Below are 19,563 nucleotides of genomic sequence, written 5' to 3' on the forward strand. Positions count from 1 at the left end.
ACTTCAGAGGGTAGGTCATAAAAGCATGGCATCTTCTAGCTAGGTCTTGTTCATTCACTGTGGGCCCAAGTCTGGGGGAAGCCAGCTGCCATGTCATGACACTGCCAACAGCCTGTGGTCAGATCTAGGTGTCCAGGAACTAAGGCCCCCTACCAGCAGATATGTGAGTAGTCTTAGAAGCAGATCCTCCAGTCCTGGTTAAGCCTTTAGCTGACTGCAACCCATGCCAACATCCTGACTGCAACTTTAGGAACCCCGAGCTAGGAACACCTAGATTACCCACTCCGGGTTCCCTGACCCTCGGAAACTGTAAGATAAAAAGCACTTGTTTTAGGGGCGCCTTGGAGGCTCAGTCGGTTGAGCATCCGACTTCAGCTCAGGTCATGATCTCGTGGTCTGTGAGTTCAAGCCCTGTGTCGGGCTCTGTGCTGACAGCTCAGAGCCTGGAGCCTGCTCCGAATTCTGTGTCTCCCTCTCTCTCTCTGCCCCTCCCCTGCTCACGCTCTGTCTCTGTCTCTCTCAAAAATAAATAAACATTAAAAAAAAATTTTTTTTTTAAAGTACTTGTTTTAAGCCACTTAGTTTTGGGGTAATTTGTAACATAGCTGTAGATAGCTAATATACAGGGTAAAGGGAATGTGTTTTTGTAATACTGTTGTAACTTTTATGTACGTTTGAAATTATTTCAAAATAAAATGTTAAAAGATAAATTTGAATTTTCTGTCCTATTTCTATGTAAAACATTTGACTAGAAATAGAAAACAAACCACTTTCCGTGGAAGGGAGAAGAAAGGCAGTTAGCCTGATGGATACTTCAAGTTACATCTTCCCATCAATAAGTAAACCCATCATTTGTTTATTATTATTTTTTAAGTAGGCTCCACACCCAAGGTGGGGCTTGAACTCAAGATCAAGAGCATCATGCTGTACTGACTGAGCCAGCCACACACCCCAGATCACCTGTTTAAAAATATTCTCGGTGGTGGGATGGCAGGGAGGGGGTGGGGGGACGGGAGGTGCCTGGGTGGCTCAGTCAGTTAAGCAAACGACTTTGGTTCAGGTCATGGTCTCCTAGTTCATGGGTTCAAGCCCCGCATTGGGCTTTGCACTGACAACACGGAGCCTGCTTCAGATTCTGTCTCCCTCTCTCTCAAAAATAAGAACATTAAAAATATTCTCTGAGGTGCCTGGGTGCCTCACTGGGATGAGCATCAGAATCTTGGTTTTGGCTCAGATCATCTCACGGTTTGTGAGTTCGAGCCCCTCAATCTCAAGCTTGAGATTCTCTCTCTCTCTCCCTCTGCCCCTCCCCTGCTAGTGCACTCTCTCAAAATAAATGGATAAACTTTTAAAAAATCCATAAAAAATAAAAATATTCTCTTGCAGAAACATTTCATTGAGCCTCAACTTGAAACTGTTTAGAGAAAGTCATGCGAGATTTCATAAATAAATTCCCAAGAGCTTGTTTTGGATAGATATAGAGGGCTGGTAAGATCATTTATTGTCTGGTTACTCTGATTCTTCATAGCCCCTCAGCTAAACCAATTTTGCCACCCTCAAGAACTGATTATTGTTTAGTCATTCAGAAAATATTTTTGAGTACTCTAAGTGTTTCACTGGTTTACTAGACACTGAGGATATGTAAATAAATGAGATCATATTTATCTACATGTAGCTTAATTATACTGGGTGACAAAAGTTATGAAACAAACAAAAGGCAGATAATTGCAGACTGTGGCAAGTGCTGTTGGAAATAATGTAATAAGAGAAATTTAATACATATTGAATGTCCAGAATGTCAGGCTTTGCACTGGAAGAGCTGCAATAGTAAACAAGAGTAATCAGTCTTGTACTAACAGACTTATTGTGTATACATGTGTGGCTTTGTATGTTATTTGGGGTTGTGAAGATTCACAAACTTTACATTAAGTGGTTAGTGTGGGTCAGTTAGGGTTCTTTGGTTACAATCAACAGAAATTAGCATTGGCCAGCATAAGCAAAAGGTAATGATTTTTAAGGATATTGGGAGTCCCCCAAAATAATGAGGAGAAAATCAGGTTTGAAAACAGGTAAGAACCAAGGTTTGGGAAGTTCATGAGAATACTTCAAGAGGTACTTTGGAAGGTACAGGGATCCCTTGGAGAGAAGAACAAGTGGCTGAAGCTAAATATTCCTAAAAAACCTTAAGATTGTATCACAGAATCCAAACCTCAAAATGCACCATTTATTAAAGAAACTGCACTATATCAACAGAAGATCATTTTCTTTAACTATAAAACTGAGTCACTGATACCCCTTCACCCATCTCTTCCATAGAACCACCTTTTCTTGCTGATCCAGGAAAATCCAGAACATTTTATCACGAACAAAAAAGCCACCAAAAGCCCATACAAGGCTACTATAAAAAGAAAACAGAAAATGAAGACTTTTCAATTAAAAGATACTACACTCTAGAAAATATGAAGCAGAGGAAAACTGCATACAACATTCTCAATATTAATTAAATATCATTAAATATACAACTGCAGATGTGAAAGGATGCAACATATACAAGGTTTAAAACCCAGCAGGAATATGTGAACTGAGAGTTGATCACACTCAGCCAATATACTGAAAAAATAAAATCATCTAAAAAAAATGAATACTAAATTACAGGGTTTCTAAGAGAGAACAGATATAATAAAGGTAAGAAACATGGGGGAGAAGAATAAATCAGCTACAACAACAACAACAACAATAACAACAAAAAGCATCAAAGAGAAAATGACAGCAAAAATTATCTGAGCCTCCAGGCAAAAACCAACAACAAAGCTAGTATTTCCAGGGGCGCCAGGCTGACTCGGTGGAGCATGGGACTCTTGACCCTGGGGTTGTGGGTTCAAGCCCATGTTGGGTGTAGAGACCACTTAAAATCTTAAAAAGAAAAACTAACATTGCCAAAGGAGACAGATAAGAAGTGGTGCCAGCCTGACACTAAAACCAAGCAATACAATAGCGGAGCAACATTCTCCAAAAAACCCAAGAAAGTTTGAGCCAAGAATTTTATATCCAGTCAAGGTGAACTTAAAGTATCCAGGTTCCAGGAGAAATTTTAAACATGCCAGAACTTGAGGAACAGTGTGCCTAGACGCTCTCCCTTGTGTACTTTACTGGAAGAGCTTTATCCAGCCATGAGTTGACTGGGGAGGATTCAGCCAAAGTACTAGTGGAAGCACGCCTGGGTGGCTCAACGGGTGAAGCTCTGACTTCGGCTCAGGTCATGGTCTCGTGGTTTGTGAGTTCAAACCCCACATCGGGCTCTCTGTGGTCAGCCCACTTCTGATCCTCTGTCTTCCTCTCTCTCTCTCTGCCCCTCCCTAGCTCGTTCTTTCTCTCTCTCAAAAATAAACAAATGTTAAAAGAAATAATAAGTACTAGTGGAGAGTATTAAGTAGATTTAAAATATATTTAATATTATAACAAAAGCAGGCATTAGAGTGAGAAAATAGTGTGTAAATGTTATACATGTTCTAATCAAATAGAAATAAGGGAACTAAAAAATATGAAGATTAGAGGAAGAAGTGGAATAAGTTCAGTGGTGTCACGAGGCAATTAGATGGGAATCAAAGAACATTTTTTAAAAATGTGTATTTATTTATTTATTTTGAGAGAGAGAGAGAGAGAGTGAGCAGGGTAGGGGCAGAGAGAGAGGGACAGAGAGAATCCCAAGCAGGCTCTGCACTGTCAGCACAGAGCCCAATGTGGGGCTTGAACCCATGAACCGTGAGCTCATGACCTGAGCTGAAATCAACAGTCAGATGTTTGACAGACTGAGCCACCCAGGTGCCCCAGAATCAAAGAACATTTAGAGATGACAAACTAGAGGCACCTGGCTGGCTAAATCGGAGGAGCATGGGACTCTTGATCTCAGGGTCGTGAGTTTGAGCCCCACCTTGGGTGTAGAGATTACTTGAATAAATAAAACTTAAAAAAAAATGACAAACAGAAACCCAGATAAGCAAAAGGGGGGCTCTAAGAGCATTACATAAAATGTCAACAGTATAAATGTAATTGCTAGAACATACATAGCTTTCTAAACAAAAAAGAAATCTTAAAAGCAGAGAACACGTTCCACATAGCAAAAGAAACACAGTAAATATAGCAATATACATAACTTTATTTTTCAAAAGGAAACACATGAAATATAAACTAGCAACTAGTGAAAATACCACCTTGGGGGGTGGTTAGGAATGGGGTGAAAGAATGACATGACAACTAGTCTTCTCTGAGTAAACTTTAACGTAGCTTTAACTTGGAACCATGTAAATCCTTTACATATTCAAAAACAGAATAACAATCTTTATGTAAATTCTGAAATTGAATACAAAAGTAAACCTAGTTCTTTAGATCTTTTTTTAATGTTTATTTTTGAGAGAGAGCGAGCAAGCGGGGCAGGGGCAGAGAGAGAGGGAGACACAGAATCGGAAGCAGGCTCCAGGCTCCCAGCTGTCAGCACAGAGACTGACGTGGGCTGGAACTCAGGAATCATGAGATCATGACCTGAGCCGAAGTTGCACGCTTAACCGACTGAGCTACCCAGGCACCCCCAAGCGTAGGTATATGAACATAGTCATGTAGAGAAAAGAGTGATTTCCACTAATTTTTGAACACTACTCTGAGTATACATCCTTAGTGGTCTATTAGTCTAAGACAAAAAGAAAACACAAAATTTTGTTTAGTATGTTTACCACTAGTAATATTTTTAGTGCTGAAAAATATACCTCATAATAAAACATATGAACACATACACTGTTACTCAGAACCAGTATTTTCACTGTAAAAGAGAGGCAAGTATAAAATTTAAAAAAAACACAACAACCTTCTAATGCTAAATTTTGAGTATAAATTTGAATTTATGAACTTTTTAAAAAATTTACTTCCTAGCTCTGTCCACTGAAATGGTCTAAAAGGAAACAGAATCCAGATTCCATTCCCCCTAAAAGGAATAGGCTCTTTGAAGAAATAGCTGATATTCCAGGTTTCAGACAGCACAAGTACAAGGTTGGCCTGGGACATCTTGTGACTGAAGGAAGAACTCAGAGACTAACGTGGTCACGTCTAAAAGATACAGGAGCTGGCCTGCAGTGACTTCCACTTCCACTGGCTGTTGGCTCAGAATATCAAAAAGAACTGTGACTGTATTGAACATTGAATACATTGAATAATTTGAAGACATAGAGATATTTGAAAAAAGAGGGGGCATTGGGAAAAGGGAAATAGTCCTTTTTAAATAGAAGAATATAAACTAATAAAAGTAGAAAAAAATAAGAAAATTAAAAAAGTTTAAATCACCATTTTGCACATCAGTGTAGTGTAATAAATGATTCAGTTAAGAATCATCAGTTGATGAGGGGCACCTGGGAGGCTCAGTAGATTGCGTGTCCAACTTCAGCTCAAGTCATGATCTCACAATTTGTGAGTTTGGGCCCTGAGTCAGGCTCTCTGCTGTCAATGCAGCTTTGGATTCTCTGTCCCCCTCTCTCTTTGCCCCTCCCCACCTCAAAAATAAACATTAAAAAAAAAAAGATATATTAAAAAAAGAAGCATCAGTTGATGCTAAAGTTATTGAATAAAAGACTGTTAGGAAAAGATTATTCCCATGGTGTCAAAACATTGCCTTAGAGATTACTAATTACTAAGCAGGAAAAATGACTTACTGTGGAAAGATATGGTAGTCAACACCTTGATCAAGTGACTGATTATCACTTTCATTAGTGAGATAATCTAGAATTATGTCTTCAATGTGATAAAACGTAAAATCTACAAGATCACCTATGAAATATTCTCCAAAAACATTTAGCCTAAAGCTAATCAAACACACAGACTCCACTTCCAGTTCAGAGGAAATGCAAAGAATAAAAGGAACAAGTCAAAGAATACAGACAGATCAAGGACAGAAACCAAGTGATTTACATTCTTCAAAAAGTCACATAATGGGGGGTAAGAAACCAAGGGGGTGCAGGGAAGAATCTTTGAGACTAATAAGACAACTGAATACAAAATATGAACCTCAATTGCTTCCTGGTTTAAAAACAAAAACCTGTGAAGTCATTTCTGAGACAATTGGAAACATCTGAATATGAACTCAGATGATATAATCAAATTAATTTAAAAATTTCTAAGTGTGATAAATTGTATTGAGTTAAATAGGAAAATGCCCTTATTTTTAGGATATGCATGCTGAAGTATTTAGGAGTAAAGTGTCCTGATAAAGCTAGTATGGCAAAGTGTTAGTAATGTTGAATTTAGGTGAGAGTAATTCTTTCAGTTTTTATGTGCTTGAATTTTTTCAAATTGAAAAGCTGAAGAAATTTAAATTGAAAAAAGAGTCTCTGGGGCACCTGGGTGGCTCAGTCAGTTAAGTGTCCGACTTTAGCTCAGGTCATGATTTCACGGTTCATGAGTTCGAGCCCCGTATCAGGCTCTGTGCTGACAGCTCGGAGTCTGGAGCCTGCTTCAGATTCTGTGTCTCCCTCTCTCTCTCTCTCTGCCCCTCCCCTGCTCACGCTCTGTCTCTCTCAAAAATAAACATTAATAAAAGCAAATTTAGAAAAAACAGTCTTTAACAATGATTACTTTGTGAGTGCATGGAGATAACCCATGAATTTTTCAAATCTAAGGTGGTAAAATCTGTCATAGCATGATTGAAACCATTAAAATGGCAATGTTATAAAACCAAAACATTCAAAACAAAAATAAACGTGGCCTATAAAGTAAATGGAGACTTCATAAATTAAATGAAGTAATGGAAGTTTGGAGCATTATGCATGTAATATCCAGAGTGAACTTCAGGTTTTAAAATTCTAAAATTCACAACAATATTTTCAAAGTCATAAATTGAAACATGGCCTCACCACTGTCACAATTTTCTGTAACCCAACAAGTATAACTCTACTTTTGCTATAATATTTAGAAAACCTATTGAAGGAGCTTGCATATATTAGAAAAGGCACTTAGAATCATAATTTTTAATTGCTGTATTTACTACCCACACAGAATAGGTCATAATAAAACTTCAGTCTAAAGGATTAAACATAAGCCTTCAATTATTAGAAACCATGTTTTTATACATGCAGTGACTTTTAGAAGAAAAAGCAAACACATAAAAACAAGCACATTCACAGATTTTGTTAAAAATACACAAGTCTCGGCGGTGCCTGTGTGGCTCAGTTGGTTAAGTGTCCGACTTTGGATCAGGTCATGATCTCACTGCTTGTGAGTCTGAGCCCCATGTCCGGCTCTGTGCTGACAGCTGAGCGCCTAAAGCCTGGTTTGGATTCTGTCTCCCTCTCTCTCTGCTCCTCCCCACTCATGCTCTGTCTCTGTGTCTCAAAAATAAAAATAAATAAAAACTTAAGCACACACACACACACACACACACACACACAAAGTCTGGGGGCACCCGGGTGGCTGAGCCGGTTGGGCACTCAAGTCTTGATTTCAGCTCAGGTCATGATCTCAGGACTGGTGACATCAAGCCCCACCATGGGCTCTGCACTGACAGTACACAGCCTGCTTGGGATTCTCTCTCTCGCTTTCTCTCTTCCCCTCCCCTGCTCACACACAGACACTCTCTCTCTTTCTCTCAAAAGAAAGAAACATAAAAATATTTTTAAAAAATACACAAGTCTGATTTAGCAAATTCAATTAAACCCTTTAAATACTTTACATTTAAAGCACATTTTAACATGAGTGTATTTTCAGATGATTACTCCCAAAACATTATAACAATATCCATTATTCTTTTAAATCTTCAGTGAGGTCTACTTAAAAAGGATGAAAGTGAGTATCTCTAGTAAACTATTTCCAAAGGAAAAGTATGTTACTTGTTTTAAAGAAGTTATTTCTACATATTAGAAGTCCTAAATGAATACATGTAAATACATTCATAAATGAAAAGTTGGCTAGATCCAATGGAGGGCTGATGCTTAACCCTAGCAAAGGATGACTGCAAATGTGGACCTATCAATTAACAGTGAATCTGTACTGTCATCTAAAGTAACAAATGGTAATAGTTTTATTCTATTAACTTTTCCTTATAATAGCGATGGTTAATGGTAATTTAAAATTAGCTAAAAATGGACTTGGTGCTGAGCTGCCTGAGCTGCCAGGAAGGGCCTGAGTGGGTGCTTGAAAGACCCAAGATTATCTAAATTTTTTTTTTTTAACGTTTATTTGTTTTTGAGACAGAGAGAGACAAAGCATGAACGGGGGAGGGTCAGAGAGAGAGGGAGACAGAATCCGAAGGAGGCTCCAGGCCCTGAGCTGTTAGCACAGAACCCAACACGGGGCTCGAACTCACAGACTGTGAGTTCATGACCTGAGCTGAAGTCGGACGCTTAACTGATGGAGCCACCCCGGCGCCCCAAGACCCAAGATTATCTAAAGCCACAGGGAAAATGGTGGAACATTCATCCTCGCCATTGCCTGAAAGAGCAATTTATGGCTTTGTTCTTTCCTTAAACTCCCTATTTGGTTTCATCATACATCTCATGTGGGCTTCTATTTCTGAATCTTAAACTCCTTAGGCTTATTGGTCTCCCTATCTGTCTATCTCTCATTACAATAGTAATTGGTTATGTACTCTTATTTGGAATAAATGGTACCTCTTCACTCAACTCCATTTATACATAGGTAACGTATACTAAAATTCCAGAGGAGAAGAAATACCAAGAAGAGGCCATCCTAGCATTAAGAGATATTCCTATTAGTGAAATAAACCAAATGTTCTTTCTTGCAAAGAACTTTAAGCCAAAAATTGAATTGTTGACTAACACCAAGCATTTATTATGTTTTTGACATAATAATTTGTACCATAATTATTTTGACTATCTCTTATTAATACGCAACAATGAAATGTAAAAAAAAGTTGAACTTCTCAGATTAAATTCCATTAATATTATAAATGTCCTCAAATATTAGTTACTAATGGGCAGAATAAATTACTACACTACCATATAGCAGACTTAAAAAAAATAATAATTATCAGTAAAAGAAGTCCCTCCAAAGAGGCATTCATGTTGTAATTTTCAATTGGCAAAAAATAAAATAAAATAAAATTAGCTCACAATGTACATTAATATACAGTATAAAATATCTATAAATTAATTTAAATGTATTGTTCTTTAAAATAGTTCAGCATTTAATAAGGCTGTCATTAAACATCAGAACTGAAAACTAAATGAATACTATATGTGCTACTTAGCAATGTATCAGACTACAAATATGTTTTTCTACCCCCAAGTCACATGTTTAGAATCATTTGACATTTCTCAAATTAAAACGATAAAGTATAAATTAAAAGTCTCTATAAACAAATTGACATTGTTTGTGTCATCCTCATCAGTTCAGAAGAATGTGTATAGACATAAGTGGTCACTGTGTAGTAAGGAATTTGGCCTAACCCAAACAAAGTTCTGGCCTACATCTTTAGGACTTCACACCTGATAATTTCTGCTAACAAGATGACTCAGAATGAGCCCCTATAACTTGATGTCAGTTTTCCAGGGAGGGACAGAGCTAGTAAGTTCAACCATGTGGGCAAAGAATCAATCATTCCAAGTAAGAAAGCTTTGATAAAAATTTGGACACCAGGGGCGCCTGAATGGCTCAATCAGTTAAGCATCCGACTTCGGCTCAGGTCATGATCTCATGGTTCTTGAGTTCGAGCCCCGCATCAGACTCTGTGCTGACAGCTCAGAGCTAGAGCCTGCCTCAGATTCTGTCTCCCTCTCTCTCTGCCCCTCCCCCCACTCACACTCTGTCTCTCTCTCTCTCTCTCTCTCACAAAAATAAACAAACAACAGAAAAATTAAAAACAATTTGGACATCAAAGCAGAGTAAGCTTTCCTGACTGGCAATACTGTGTGTACATTGTGGCCAGGAGTAGATAACACGGTCCATGATTCTACAGGGAGTAGACACCTGGAAAGGAGTCTGGGCCCCTCCTAGACTCCACCCTATATGTGTCTTCCTTTGGCTGGTTCAAATTTGTATACTTTCTTGGTAATAAACATGATCATGAATAGAATAGGTTTCAGGGAGTTCTGTCTTTCTAGTGGACTATTGAACCTGAAGGTAAATTTGGGAAATCCCTGAATTTGCAGTCACCGAGATTCTCTCTACTATATTACAATTTCAAATCCTTGGGATGTGAAGGCAATTTATTTATTATTTGCTATTTTCTTTTCTGGAATATATATGTAATCAATCCTGCTTTGAAGGAATTCAAAACTTTTAACCATAAGAAAGACCATTTTTACGAATGCTGGTCACTGTCTGACTATTGAATGGCAGTAGTTATCCATAAGATTTGGATTAGGAGGTGTATTTGCATGGCACTGGGATTCAAGGATTGTGATATACTTCCAACAGAAGAAGTATTCCAATTCCAAAAAAAATGTAAAGATTTTTCACAAGAAACCAAAGTATACAATAAAATAAAATTAAATATTGATGCTCTTTAGTGATTGTTTAAAACAAAGCATTTGTACAATTTTGTACAAGGATATTTCACTAATAGAGGTGGGAATGAAATCTTTTATATTGCTTATCATTTGATCTCTATGCACTGAATTGTAGTCACAATAGAAGCAATTATATTCACATTATGAAGAGAATATATACCAATCACTATAATTACTTAACCTTGAGGCTGGCAAATAGATAATTTATTTAAAACAACAAAAATTTAGGTTACTATCACACAGGTAGAGAAGTTCTAACTAGTTTAAATAAAACCCAGTCTTTCATGCTAGAGCACAGGCTAGAAAAAAAGAAAGAAGATCACACATGATAAAGGTAACGAGAGATGATGGAAAAGATCAGGAAGTCATTTCTGATATATAGAAAGGAATCTAATTCATGGTTAAGTCAAACACAGGTGAAAAGGGAAACAAGAATTATAGGAAGAAATTTATATAGAGTTAATTATGAAAATAATCTTTTTCATAAATCTACTAAATAGATAATAACTGCATACCAAAAAATGACAAAGAAAAATTTATCAATTAAAAAGCCATTTAACAAAAGACAAATTTATACATTCCTCTAATTATGTCCATAAAAAATTTAAATATACAAATCACATTTCCATACTCAAAGGAATCTTTCTAAACAAATGAAATACACAGACATATAAACAAAATCAGAATTCAAATCATTAAAAAAATATTTTAAAAATCACAGTAAATTATATCTCATAATAAGAAATAAAATAACAAAATGACATCTATATACATTTGTTAAAGTTTCAAAAGCTCAATGATGAAGCAACGGTGCATAATTTATTTAAATAAGTACTGTTTACTAATGCTTATATAATATACCTATTTTAATATTCTGTTAATGGATTTAAAGAACAAATGTTGAAACATCCAAAAAATTGAATTATAGTTATTCTTAAAATGTTAATTTTCCCATGTGTCCAAAGTTGTGAATTACAGTAATATCCTCCAGAAAAGTCAGGTATTTGGTAAAGCAAGGCACATAGGACCAGATTTTGATAAAGGTGCTTTTTCTTTGGTCCTGTAATTTCTTTAAATATGCTACATATCTGGGCGATTCTTAAGATGACTTTCAATATAGCATAAATAACTTTTATAAACCTTTTCTTACGTAAAGCATACATCCATGTGTAATTAAATATTATAACAATGAAAGTGTAAGTAAAACAAGAGATGCTAAACCCTATTTTTAAAAACAAAATTCAGTTGAATGACTATACAATGACATTTTAAAAGTCCAATAATTTGATATGTAGGAAAAGTGTATCAATTCTTAAGAATAATCAATATTACATTAAGTCTACTGGGTACAAAGTCAATTAGTTTCTTTTCAAACTCTGTCTCCTTAGAATCTAGCTTAAATATCAAACTACTTTTCCTTCTACGAAATTGTGACATTCGATATAAATTTATGTAAACATTTAAGTTTTGCACCTCTAAACTACAGTTTCCACCATAAAAGTAGCCTACAACTTCTCTAAAAATACTTATTAAAGAACTGGTGATACTACTGTGTTGAAACATCTACATGTTGAATTTTAAACTTTTCTTCCCAAATACCATATTCTTAATTTTTAATAGAACCATCAACTGGCACTCTTCTCCCATGAGTTAGCACATTTTTATAATGAACAAAGTAGTTAAGAGATAACAAGTAAACTTCAAAAGTAAGAATTTAAATAATAAAGGAGTCATCATTATAAAAGATTGATACAATAAGGCTTTTGGAGGTCATCAAAACACACACCACACACAGAGGAAAATGGCATTATCTGTATATATGACATGATACAGCCTACAGGTCCATCTTCTCAAATATGATTCTTTCTTTCTGCATTAAAAATTATAAGCTACATAACCCAATCTCTAATAACATCTTCAAACCTATAATCAAAATATAAACTAAGCTTGTCTAATAAATGTTTCATTTGAAAATATGCTTTAGACTATTTTGTCCTTTGTCACAACTTTTGATTATATTTTTATAAGCTTTAATGAGAATCTTGAAAACTGTTATTTTGGCCACCTGAAAATATATTACAATGGTAACTAACCTGTCTGATTTCCAATATTTGCTTGTATCATTTTTTGAAGGGACAGACTAAACCTGAATTAACAATTAATTGTAAATGTACACTGAATTAATATGTAAGTACCCAACTAGTACTTCAATGTGGGCCAAATATAAATCTTTATATTTACTCTTGAATTCTGTGCATTTGCAGGATTTAGATTTCACTTGGCAGTAGGTAGTAAGATGTACATCAGAATGGTGTTAAAAACACCATGCTCAAAATGTGGTAAAGTTATTAAACAAATGCTCTCAAAGGTGGTCACTGAAAATCATTAAGTCAGGCTACCAGAAAGTTTGCTTAGTGTCAGTTTGGAATTACCAGGAAACTGATTTAAAAGTATTTTGTACTTTTAAACACTTTTAAGCTTTGAATGGAATAGATTAGGCCTGTGTCCTGTAGAGACTAGGTTTGCATAAGCAAAGTAATATAGCCAGTCCTAATTAGCCAAAAGTATCCAACAGTTTGTGACACGGTATTTTTGAGCCAAATTCTATTTAACAAAATCCATTATAACTATATAAAAATATTTACTTTTCTACAGTTTTTAACTATTAGAATGGGAGACTTTTAAAAATATATGAAGCATGAATGAAAAAATAAAGTAAAATACGTTTTATACACAATAGGTTAATTCTGTCTATATAGTCAATAATTAAGTTAAACCTATATTCCATTTTTAGAAAGTATTCTTGCCCACCAATTCACCTTATCATTTTTGCTATATTTTCTCTCCATTGAACCAACTTATTAAATAACACATGTAATTTACAACCTCAACTCCAGTGCTAATCAAAATGGAAAAGAAACCACTATCTTAAAAGCAAAGTAGTGGTTCCTTCCCAGCAGCTTTTTAGGGCCACAGAAAGGGACTCAGAATTGGCTACCTCTCCTAGACATGTGACCACAGTATTTCTGGGGATGGTGGGTTTATGAGAGGCCTAAAAAGTTCTTCTGAGCAGCCTTGAGTTATAGCTATGGTGCCATTTAAAATAATGAAATATCATGGCAATCTGGAATGTCTCTAAGAAAGGTCATTTTGGTCTCAATTCGTTGACATCTATACTACAATTATTTTGGTTGTTGTTTTTAATTAAAGGAAGTTTTTACAGATCAACGAGTAAAATATTCATTTAAAAACATTCTAGATGTATACAGTATATGCTTTGATAGTTCAAAATTCTCCAAGTGGAGATGTTAGACAATAATTATTTTAAATTATTAAACAAGTATTTATTTCCTTTAAATTACATTTTGAAACTTCAATGGAAATTACCACATACAGAAATTTAATTTAAAGTAATATTAAGGATTTATCTGATTTACAGAAAAGAAATATAATTAAGAGATTAAGGACAAAACTCCATTAGTGCAAAAGTCTCTGGCTACTCTCTAGCACAGGAGCAACTGGATTGCTTTCAGCAGTTTCAAAGCACTAAAAGATCTTAAAACGTAGATGGAGAAATAGATGTGTGTACTTCTCTACATTAAATTTAAATATGAATTTTATTCTCTGACAAATTAGACCCAGAACGTAACTTTATCAAATTTTATGTAGTTGAACAAATAACATTTAGCAATCCTTTCTTTAGTAATCTTTTGTATAAATATAAAAATCTCAGATACATGAAAATGTTTTTCAAATCATACTTCTATTTCTTCACAGCTTTATAGGCAATTATAATTATAATTTTCAAACTTTGAATATTCCATGTGATTTGATATATCTGTACAGAAAAAGATAAAAAACATTTAATAAGATTAAATAGATCTAATTTGCAAAAATTGGTATCGGACATTTGTTGTGTGCTCTTGCAAAGAGTGCATAGGACATTTCTGCAGCAATCAAAAGGTAAAATCTTTTTAAACTCAGATTTCAAGTTTTTTCCAATAATTATTTTTCCAATAATTATTCTAATCCCTGGAAGTACTTTCAAGCTTTGATTTCTAGATGTAATAGGTATTTTGTTAACATATACACATATTTTAGCCTTAAATGTTTATATTTTCAAACCATTTGAATATGATGAGATTCAGCGTGATGATATCTTCTTTGAATCTGTAGAAGTCCTCTATGCAAGATTAATGTTGAGATTCCTAGTGCACCATTGTGAAAAACCAGTTAAAGATAGTATATACTATGCTTTAGTAGGATTGCCTGTAGGTTTGGGATCATAACCATATAGGAAAGTAGCTGTTATTACAAGGATGGCTCCAAGGAAAAAGACACTAAACAGATGAAGAAAAAATAAAAAGAGAAAATCAGATTAAAAGCAAACAACTTCTTTCTATTTCTTCACTTGTAAAAACAATTATAACTTGGGGGAAAATGTTCCATAATATGACTAACAAATACTGAATACTTACTACATTCTAGGTATTCAAGCCAAGTATTTTACATGCATTATCTCACTTAGTTCTTATAACAACCCTATGAAGAAGTATTAGTATTGCCCTCATTTTTTTTTTTTTTTTAATATATGAGAAAACTGAGGGTTAGAGTAACTTGTTTAAAATCCCACAACTTGAAATGGAAGACGAGATTCAAATCCAGGTCTGTCTGACTCTAGAGCCTGTACTTTCATCCAATGCACTGTATTGTCTCCCAAAACAAAGATGTTTTAAATGTTGTATTTCCCCTTAACATGTCTTTTGCCTACAATACACTAAATAATAAAAGATCTCAATTTTTAAATATTTGAAAGTAAAAAGGGAAAATGGAAGTTTTTTCAGACCAAAGTAAAGTTCAGTTTAAAATCCAAGGTAGTAATAAGCAAAACTCAGGACCAATTTACATAGGATGCTTTCTTTACAAAAGTAAATTAGATTAAATGCAAGTATACTTGGTTTATTCTTTATTTTATCTGCCCATAGATATAATATACCTTATTATAAACTGGAAATGAACTTAAACTGGTACTAGAACTTAAAGTGGAGCTAAACTGAATACCAATCTTAACTTTTAAGATGTATATTCTTCAAAGTGCTATTATAGAGACATGTATTTGTCTTGGTTTTAAAGTTTCTATTAACAGTTCAAAATTACTCTCCTGCTTTACAACAATAAACATTTGTTCTATAAAGGAAAAAGATCACAACCCTTATTATGACACAAAGGGGCCCTTCCTAATGTGGTCCCTCCAACCTCATCTTCCACACTCCACCCCACCCAATCTGTAATTCGGTGAACACAACGTGCCTTTCAAGACAGTGTCTTTGTAGATGCTACTCCCTCTGCTTGCAATGTCCTTTCTCCCAAGAAAACTGATTATTCATACCTCAGGTCTAATGTCTCCAAGACTCACTCCCCTAGGCAGATGTACTCTATGATAACATTTACTATGTTGTATTAAATAAGGCATTATTTACACGTCTACACCCCGGATTAACCATCTGCTCAGCATTCATCATTATACCCCAAGTACCTAGGATATGGAAGGAGCTCAATAATTATCTGTGGTGATAAATATCTAGTGTTGACTTGACATAAATGGGCAACTTTCAAAAGCCCTGGATGCAGGTACACAGGTAAGATTAAGATAACATAAACTTCTTATAATACATCTTGAAGAAAATTACTACCATAGGAATATAATTATTAGGCTTTGGATGAGCTTCTGACTGAAAACTTTCTTTGTCAGGCATTCTGACCTTTGTTTAGCTTTCTGAACCTCTGGAATACACACTCAACTGAAAAGTTGTCTGATCCAATTTTCTACCCCCTGCAGGAATCCATTCTATGAAATCTCTAACAGGATCTACTAGAAAACCTAATAATGTCAGGAAACCCCTGCTTGTCAAGATAGTTATTTTTAGATGGTTCTGAGAGAAAAATTTTTCTTGGGGAAAAACTATTAGAAAACAACGATTATCTCAAAGATTTGAATACCTGACTTCCAACAGAATTATATATATACTTCAATAATGTATTAATCATAAAGTTCTCATTTATTTATTCACATATCTAACTTTCCAATCACTGTGACCTCCTTGAAGAGAGGAAACATATCTCATTCATAAATTTAGGTTTTTCCAGGATCTGGTACAGTGAAAGGAAGACACATACTACACACTTAATACATTTTTGATAAAAGAATAAATAAGCCTAAATGCAAGGATGGTTAATGCTAATAAGTAAAATAATCAACACAAGAAAAATAAGTTAGGAAAGGAAATACTGGTGATGTGATATCAGTAGAGATGTCTAGCAGTCAGCTGAAAATAGGGATCTAGAGTTGAAGTTGGGACTTATCTTCATAGAGAGGACAGACAAGACATGGCAGTGGATAAGATGAATGAGAGAGTGAATAAGGATTGACAGATTACCAAAGAAGCAGCCAGAAAAGCAAGTATAGGGGTACCACTTCTGAGAAACCAAAGCAAAACAAAACAAAACAAAACAAACAAACCCAAAACACACATGAAAACCGTTTTAGGAAGTGAAATGGGGGTAACCATGGAAAATATATTAATACATTTGGAATAGGGGTCATGGATTTATTCCTTAAGAGATGCTCTTCACAAAAATAAGAACATACAAAGACAGAGGGTCTAGTTATATTTTAGGAAAAATAATCCATCTGCTTCATGCGGCTCACTGTCAAAACATTCATTCATTCAATAATAACGGTATCATTGTCTTTTCTCTTTTTCTCTTCATCGCAACATACCTTACACAGACCCTCAGAAACATGGATTTACATGCAGGTATGCATCTTATTGACACACCACTATTTTGTCCCTCTACTGATTTCCCCTTTCATTTACTTGTTCATTCCCTGCATGTTTCAAAGATTTAAAGATAACACCCTGACTTAGCCTTATATGAGGTTTGATTTTTTTTAAGGTATGTTTTTTTAAATGTACCCTAAAAATCTATAGTTCCAAACATTTTCAAACAATACAAAGTGCATAACTGCCCCCACTTAATGAATAGAGTAACTAAAGCATAATTAAGGTATAGATCCTAGTTGTTAGGCTAGTCTCACTAGCTAAGTAATTCATTCCCATACCAAACTAGAAACAAGTAATTTTAAACTGATGTTACAGAAAAATCACAGATCTCAACATGCATGTCCCAGACCTATTGTCCAGGTTGCTAGAAGAAGGAAACCATAAATGTTCAATATAGAAATATAAAGGGCATATTATATTTTTCTCCTGCCAAATTCCACCCATAATCCTATCTCACTCTAGTGACGCAAATGAATTTTACTAGCTGTATTAAAATTTTAAGATCTTGAACATTCATTCAGACACAAGGAGTACCTCTTATAGGCCAACCTCTGGCCTTGCTTATAAGATGGTAATAAATCTTCTGAAGAAAGGAGGAAAGAATGATAGAATGGAGGGGGGTGCCCTTTTATTTCGGGAGGTCTCCTGATAAAGTAACATTTGAACTGAGACCTGAGGATATGAGAAAGTTAGTCATGTGAATACATAGGGGATGAGTATTCCAAGATGACTGAAGGACAAATCAAAGCCCATGGCCAAGAGATTACTGTAACTTTAAAAAAAAAAAAAAAGTGAATAAGAGGAAAGTAGTATCAGATTATCAGATGAGTACAGAAAGGTAGCTGAGGGCCACATCAAATAGGTCATTAATGATGACAACTTTTAGATGACATGGAAAGCAGAGGATTTCTGAACAGAGGAGTCATATGATCTAATTTACATAGAAAATAATCAGTCTGTTTGCTGAATGGAGAAAATTGTAGGAACACAGCCCAAGAGAAGAAGCAAGAAGATACATCAACAGATTATTTCCTTAATCAAGATGATAAATGAGTGTGCCCTGGACCAGGATGGTAGCAATGAAGTTGTGAGAAATGGTTGACCCTGGAGATACCAAAAAGGAAGAGTTGACAGGCTTTCTTTCTAGATTAGAATGATGTATGAGAGAAGGGTAAAGAAAAGCTGATGACCTTACTTCTTACTTCACTCAGGAGGTAAAGAACTTCCATACGTTTTAACTTTCCTTTTTAAGTCTGTCTATACATCCATATCCATAGACTCTGCCTTCTCTTAGGTTACTGTGGATAAGCTGTGTTCCTATTTAAGTCAAGGAAGATTTTGGCCTAAGCAACTGGAAGAATGGAGATGCTACCATGTACTAAATTGGGAAACCCTTATAGGGACAGGGAATGAATTATGTAGTAGACATTCAAGTGAAAATGTCAAATAGGCAATTATATATACAAGCTTGGAATTCAAATTAAAATGTGAAAGTTATTAGCATATAGATGGTATTTAAAGCCTTGAGAATAGAGATCACCTAAGGGAGTGAGTGTAAATAAGAGGTCCAAGGGCAGAGCCTTCAGATTCCAAAGTTTAGAAATTGAGAAGATGAAGAGTGGAGTGAAGTTAGAGGAAAACCAAGTATAGTATCCTGGAATCCATTAAAATATAATCTCATTACTCCGGAATTAGAAATTAAAATTATGATTATAATTATGATTATAAATTTTAAAAATGATAGGACCTTCAATACCATCTGTATTTATCATACTTCATTCTTCCTAATTCTGTCTCCTCCCTTGGCGTCCACGACACCAAACATCCTGGGTCTTCTGCCTTCCCTTGCAATTCCCTTCCCAACCAACCACATCTTCCTGCCACCATCGAAAAGAGTTTTCTCTTGCGCCACATTCTCTATGTTAACTATTCAAGAATGTCATTTACTCTCCTGGCTTTATCTACATAAATTCCACACATACAAATCCATTATATGACTTATTTTATGACTTTATATGACTTATTAACTTTTTTATATGACTTTTTACTTTGGAGAAGAGTTTGGAAAAATTTTTTTAATCTGTTGGGCAAATTCTGGCTAGCCAAATTTGTATAAAAAACTTTCCAGTGGAAGATTTTCTTTTATGCATTTAGTTTTCAATCTTTTTTTAAAAGATAGTTAAAAGGATCTTTTACGGTATTTCCACGATCCT

General features: G+C 35.0%; 1 protein-coding gene and 1 pseudogene across 2 annotated transcripts in view; one reads left to right on the plus strand and one right to left on the minus strand.

The window, feature by feature from the left end:
* The first annotated feature begins 8,438 nt into the window (after positions 1-8,438).
* Positions 8,439-8,838, plus strand: LOC124514294 (phosphatidylinositol N-acetylglucosaminyltransferase subunit P-like; annotated as a pseudogene).
* Positions 8,839-11,027: 2,189 nt separating this feature from the next.
* Positions 11,028-19,563, minus strand: part of SLC35A3 (solute carrier family 35 member A3) — a 53,566-nt gene continuing 45,030 nt past the window's right edge. For both annotated transcript variants that reach the window (XM_047084184.1, XM_047084183.1), the window contains exon 8: positions 11,028-14,845. In XM_047084184.1, coding sequence (XP_046940140.1) covers positions 14,755-14,845 — 91 coding nt within the window. In that variant the 3' untranslated portion in view covers positions 11,028-14,754. The remainder of the gene's footprint in view (positions 14,846-19,563) is intronic.

The sequence above is a fragment of the Lynx rufus genome, unplaced genomic scaffold, assembly GCF_022079265.1.
Source record: "Lynx rufus isolate CCGP_SWC_20201006 ecotype Redwood Valley unplaced genomic scaffold, mLynRuf1.p SCAF_2, whole genome shotgun sequence".
Lineage (NCBI taxonomy): Eukaryota > Metazoa > Chordata > Mammalia > Carnivora > Felidae > Lynx > Lynx rufus.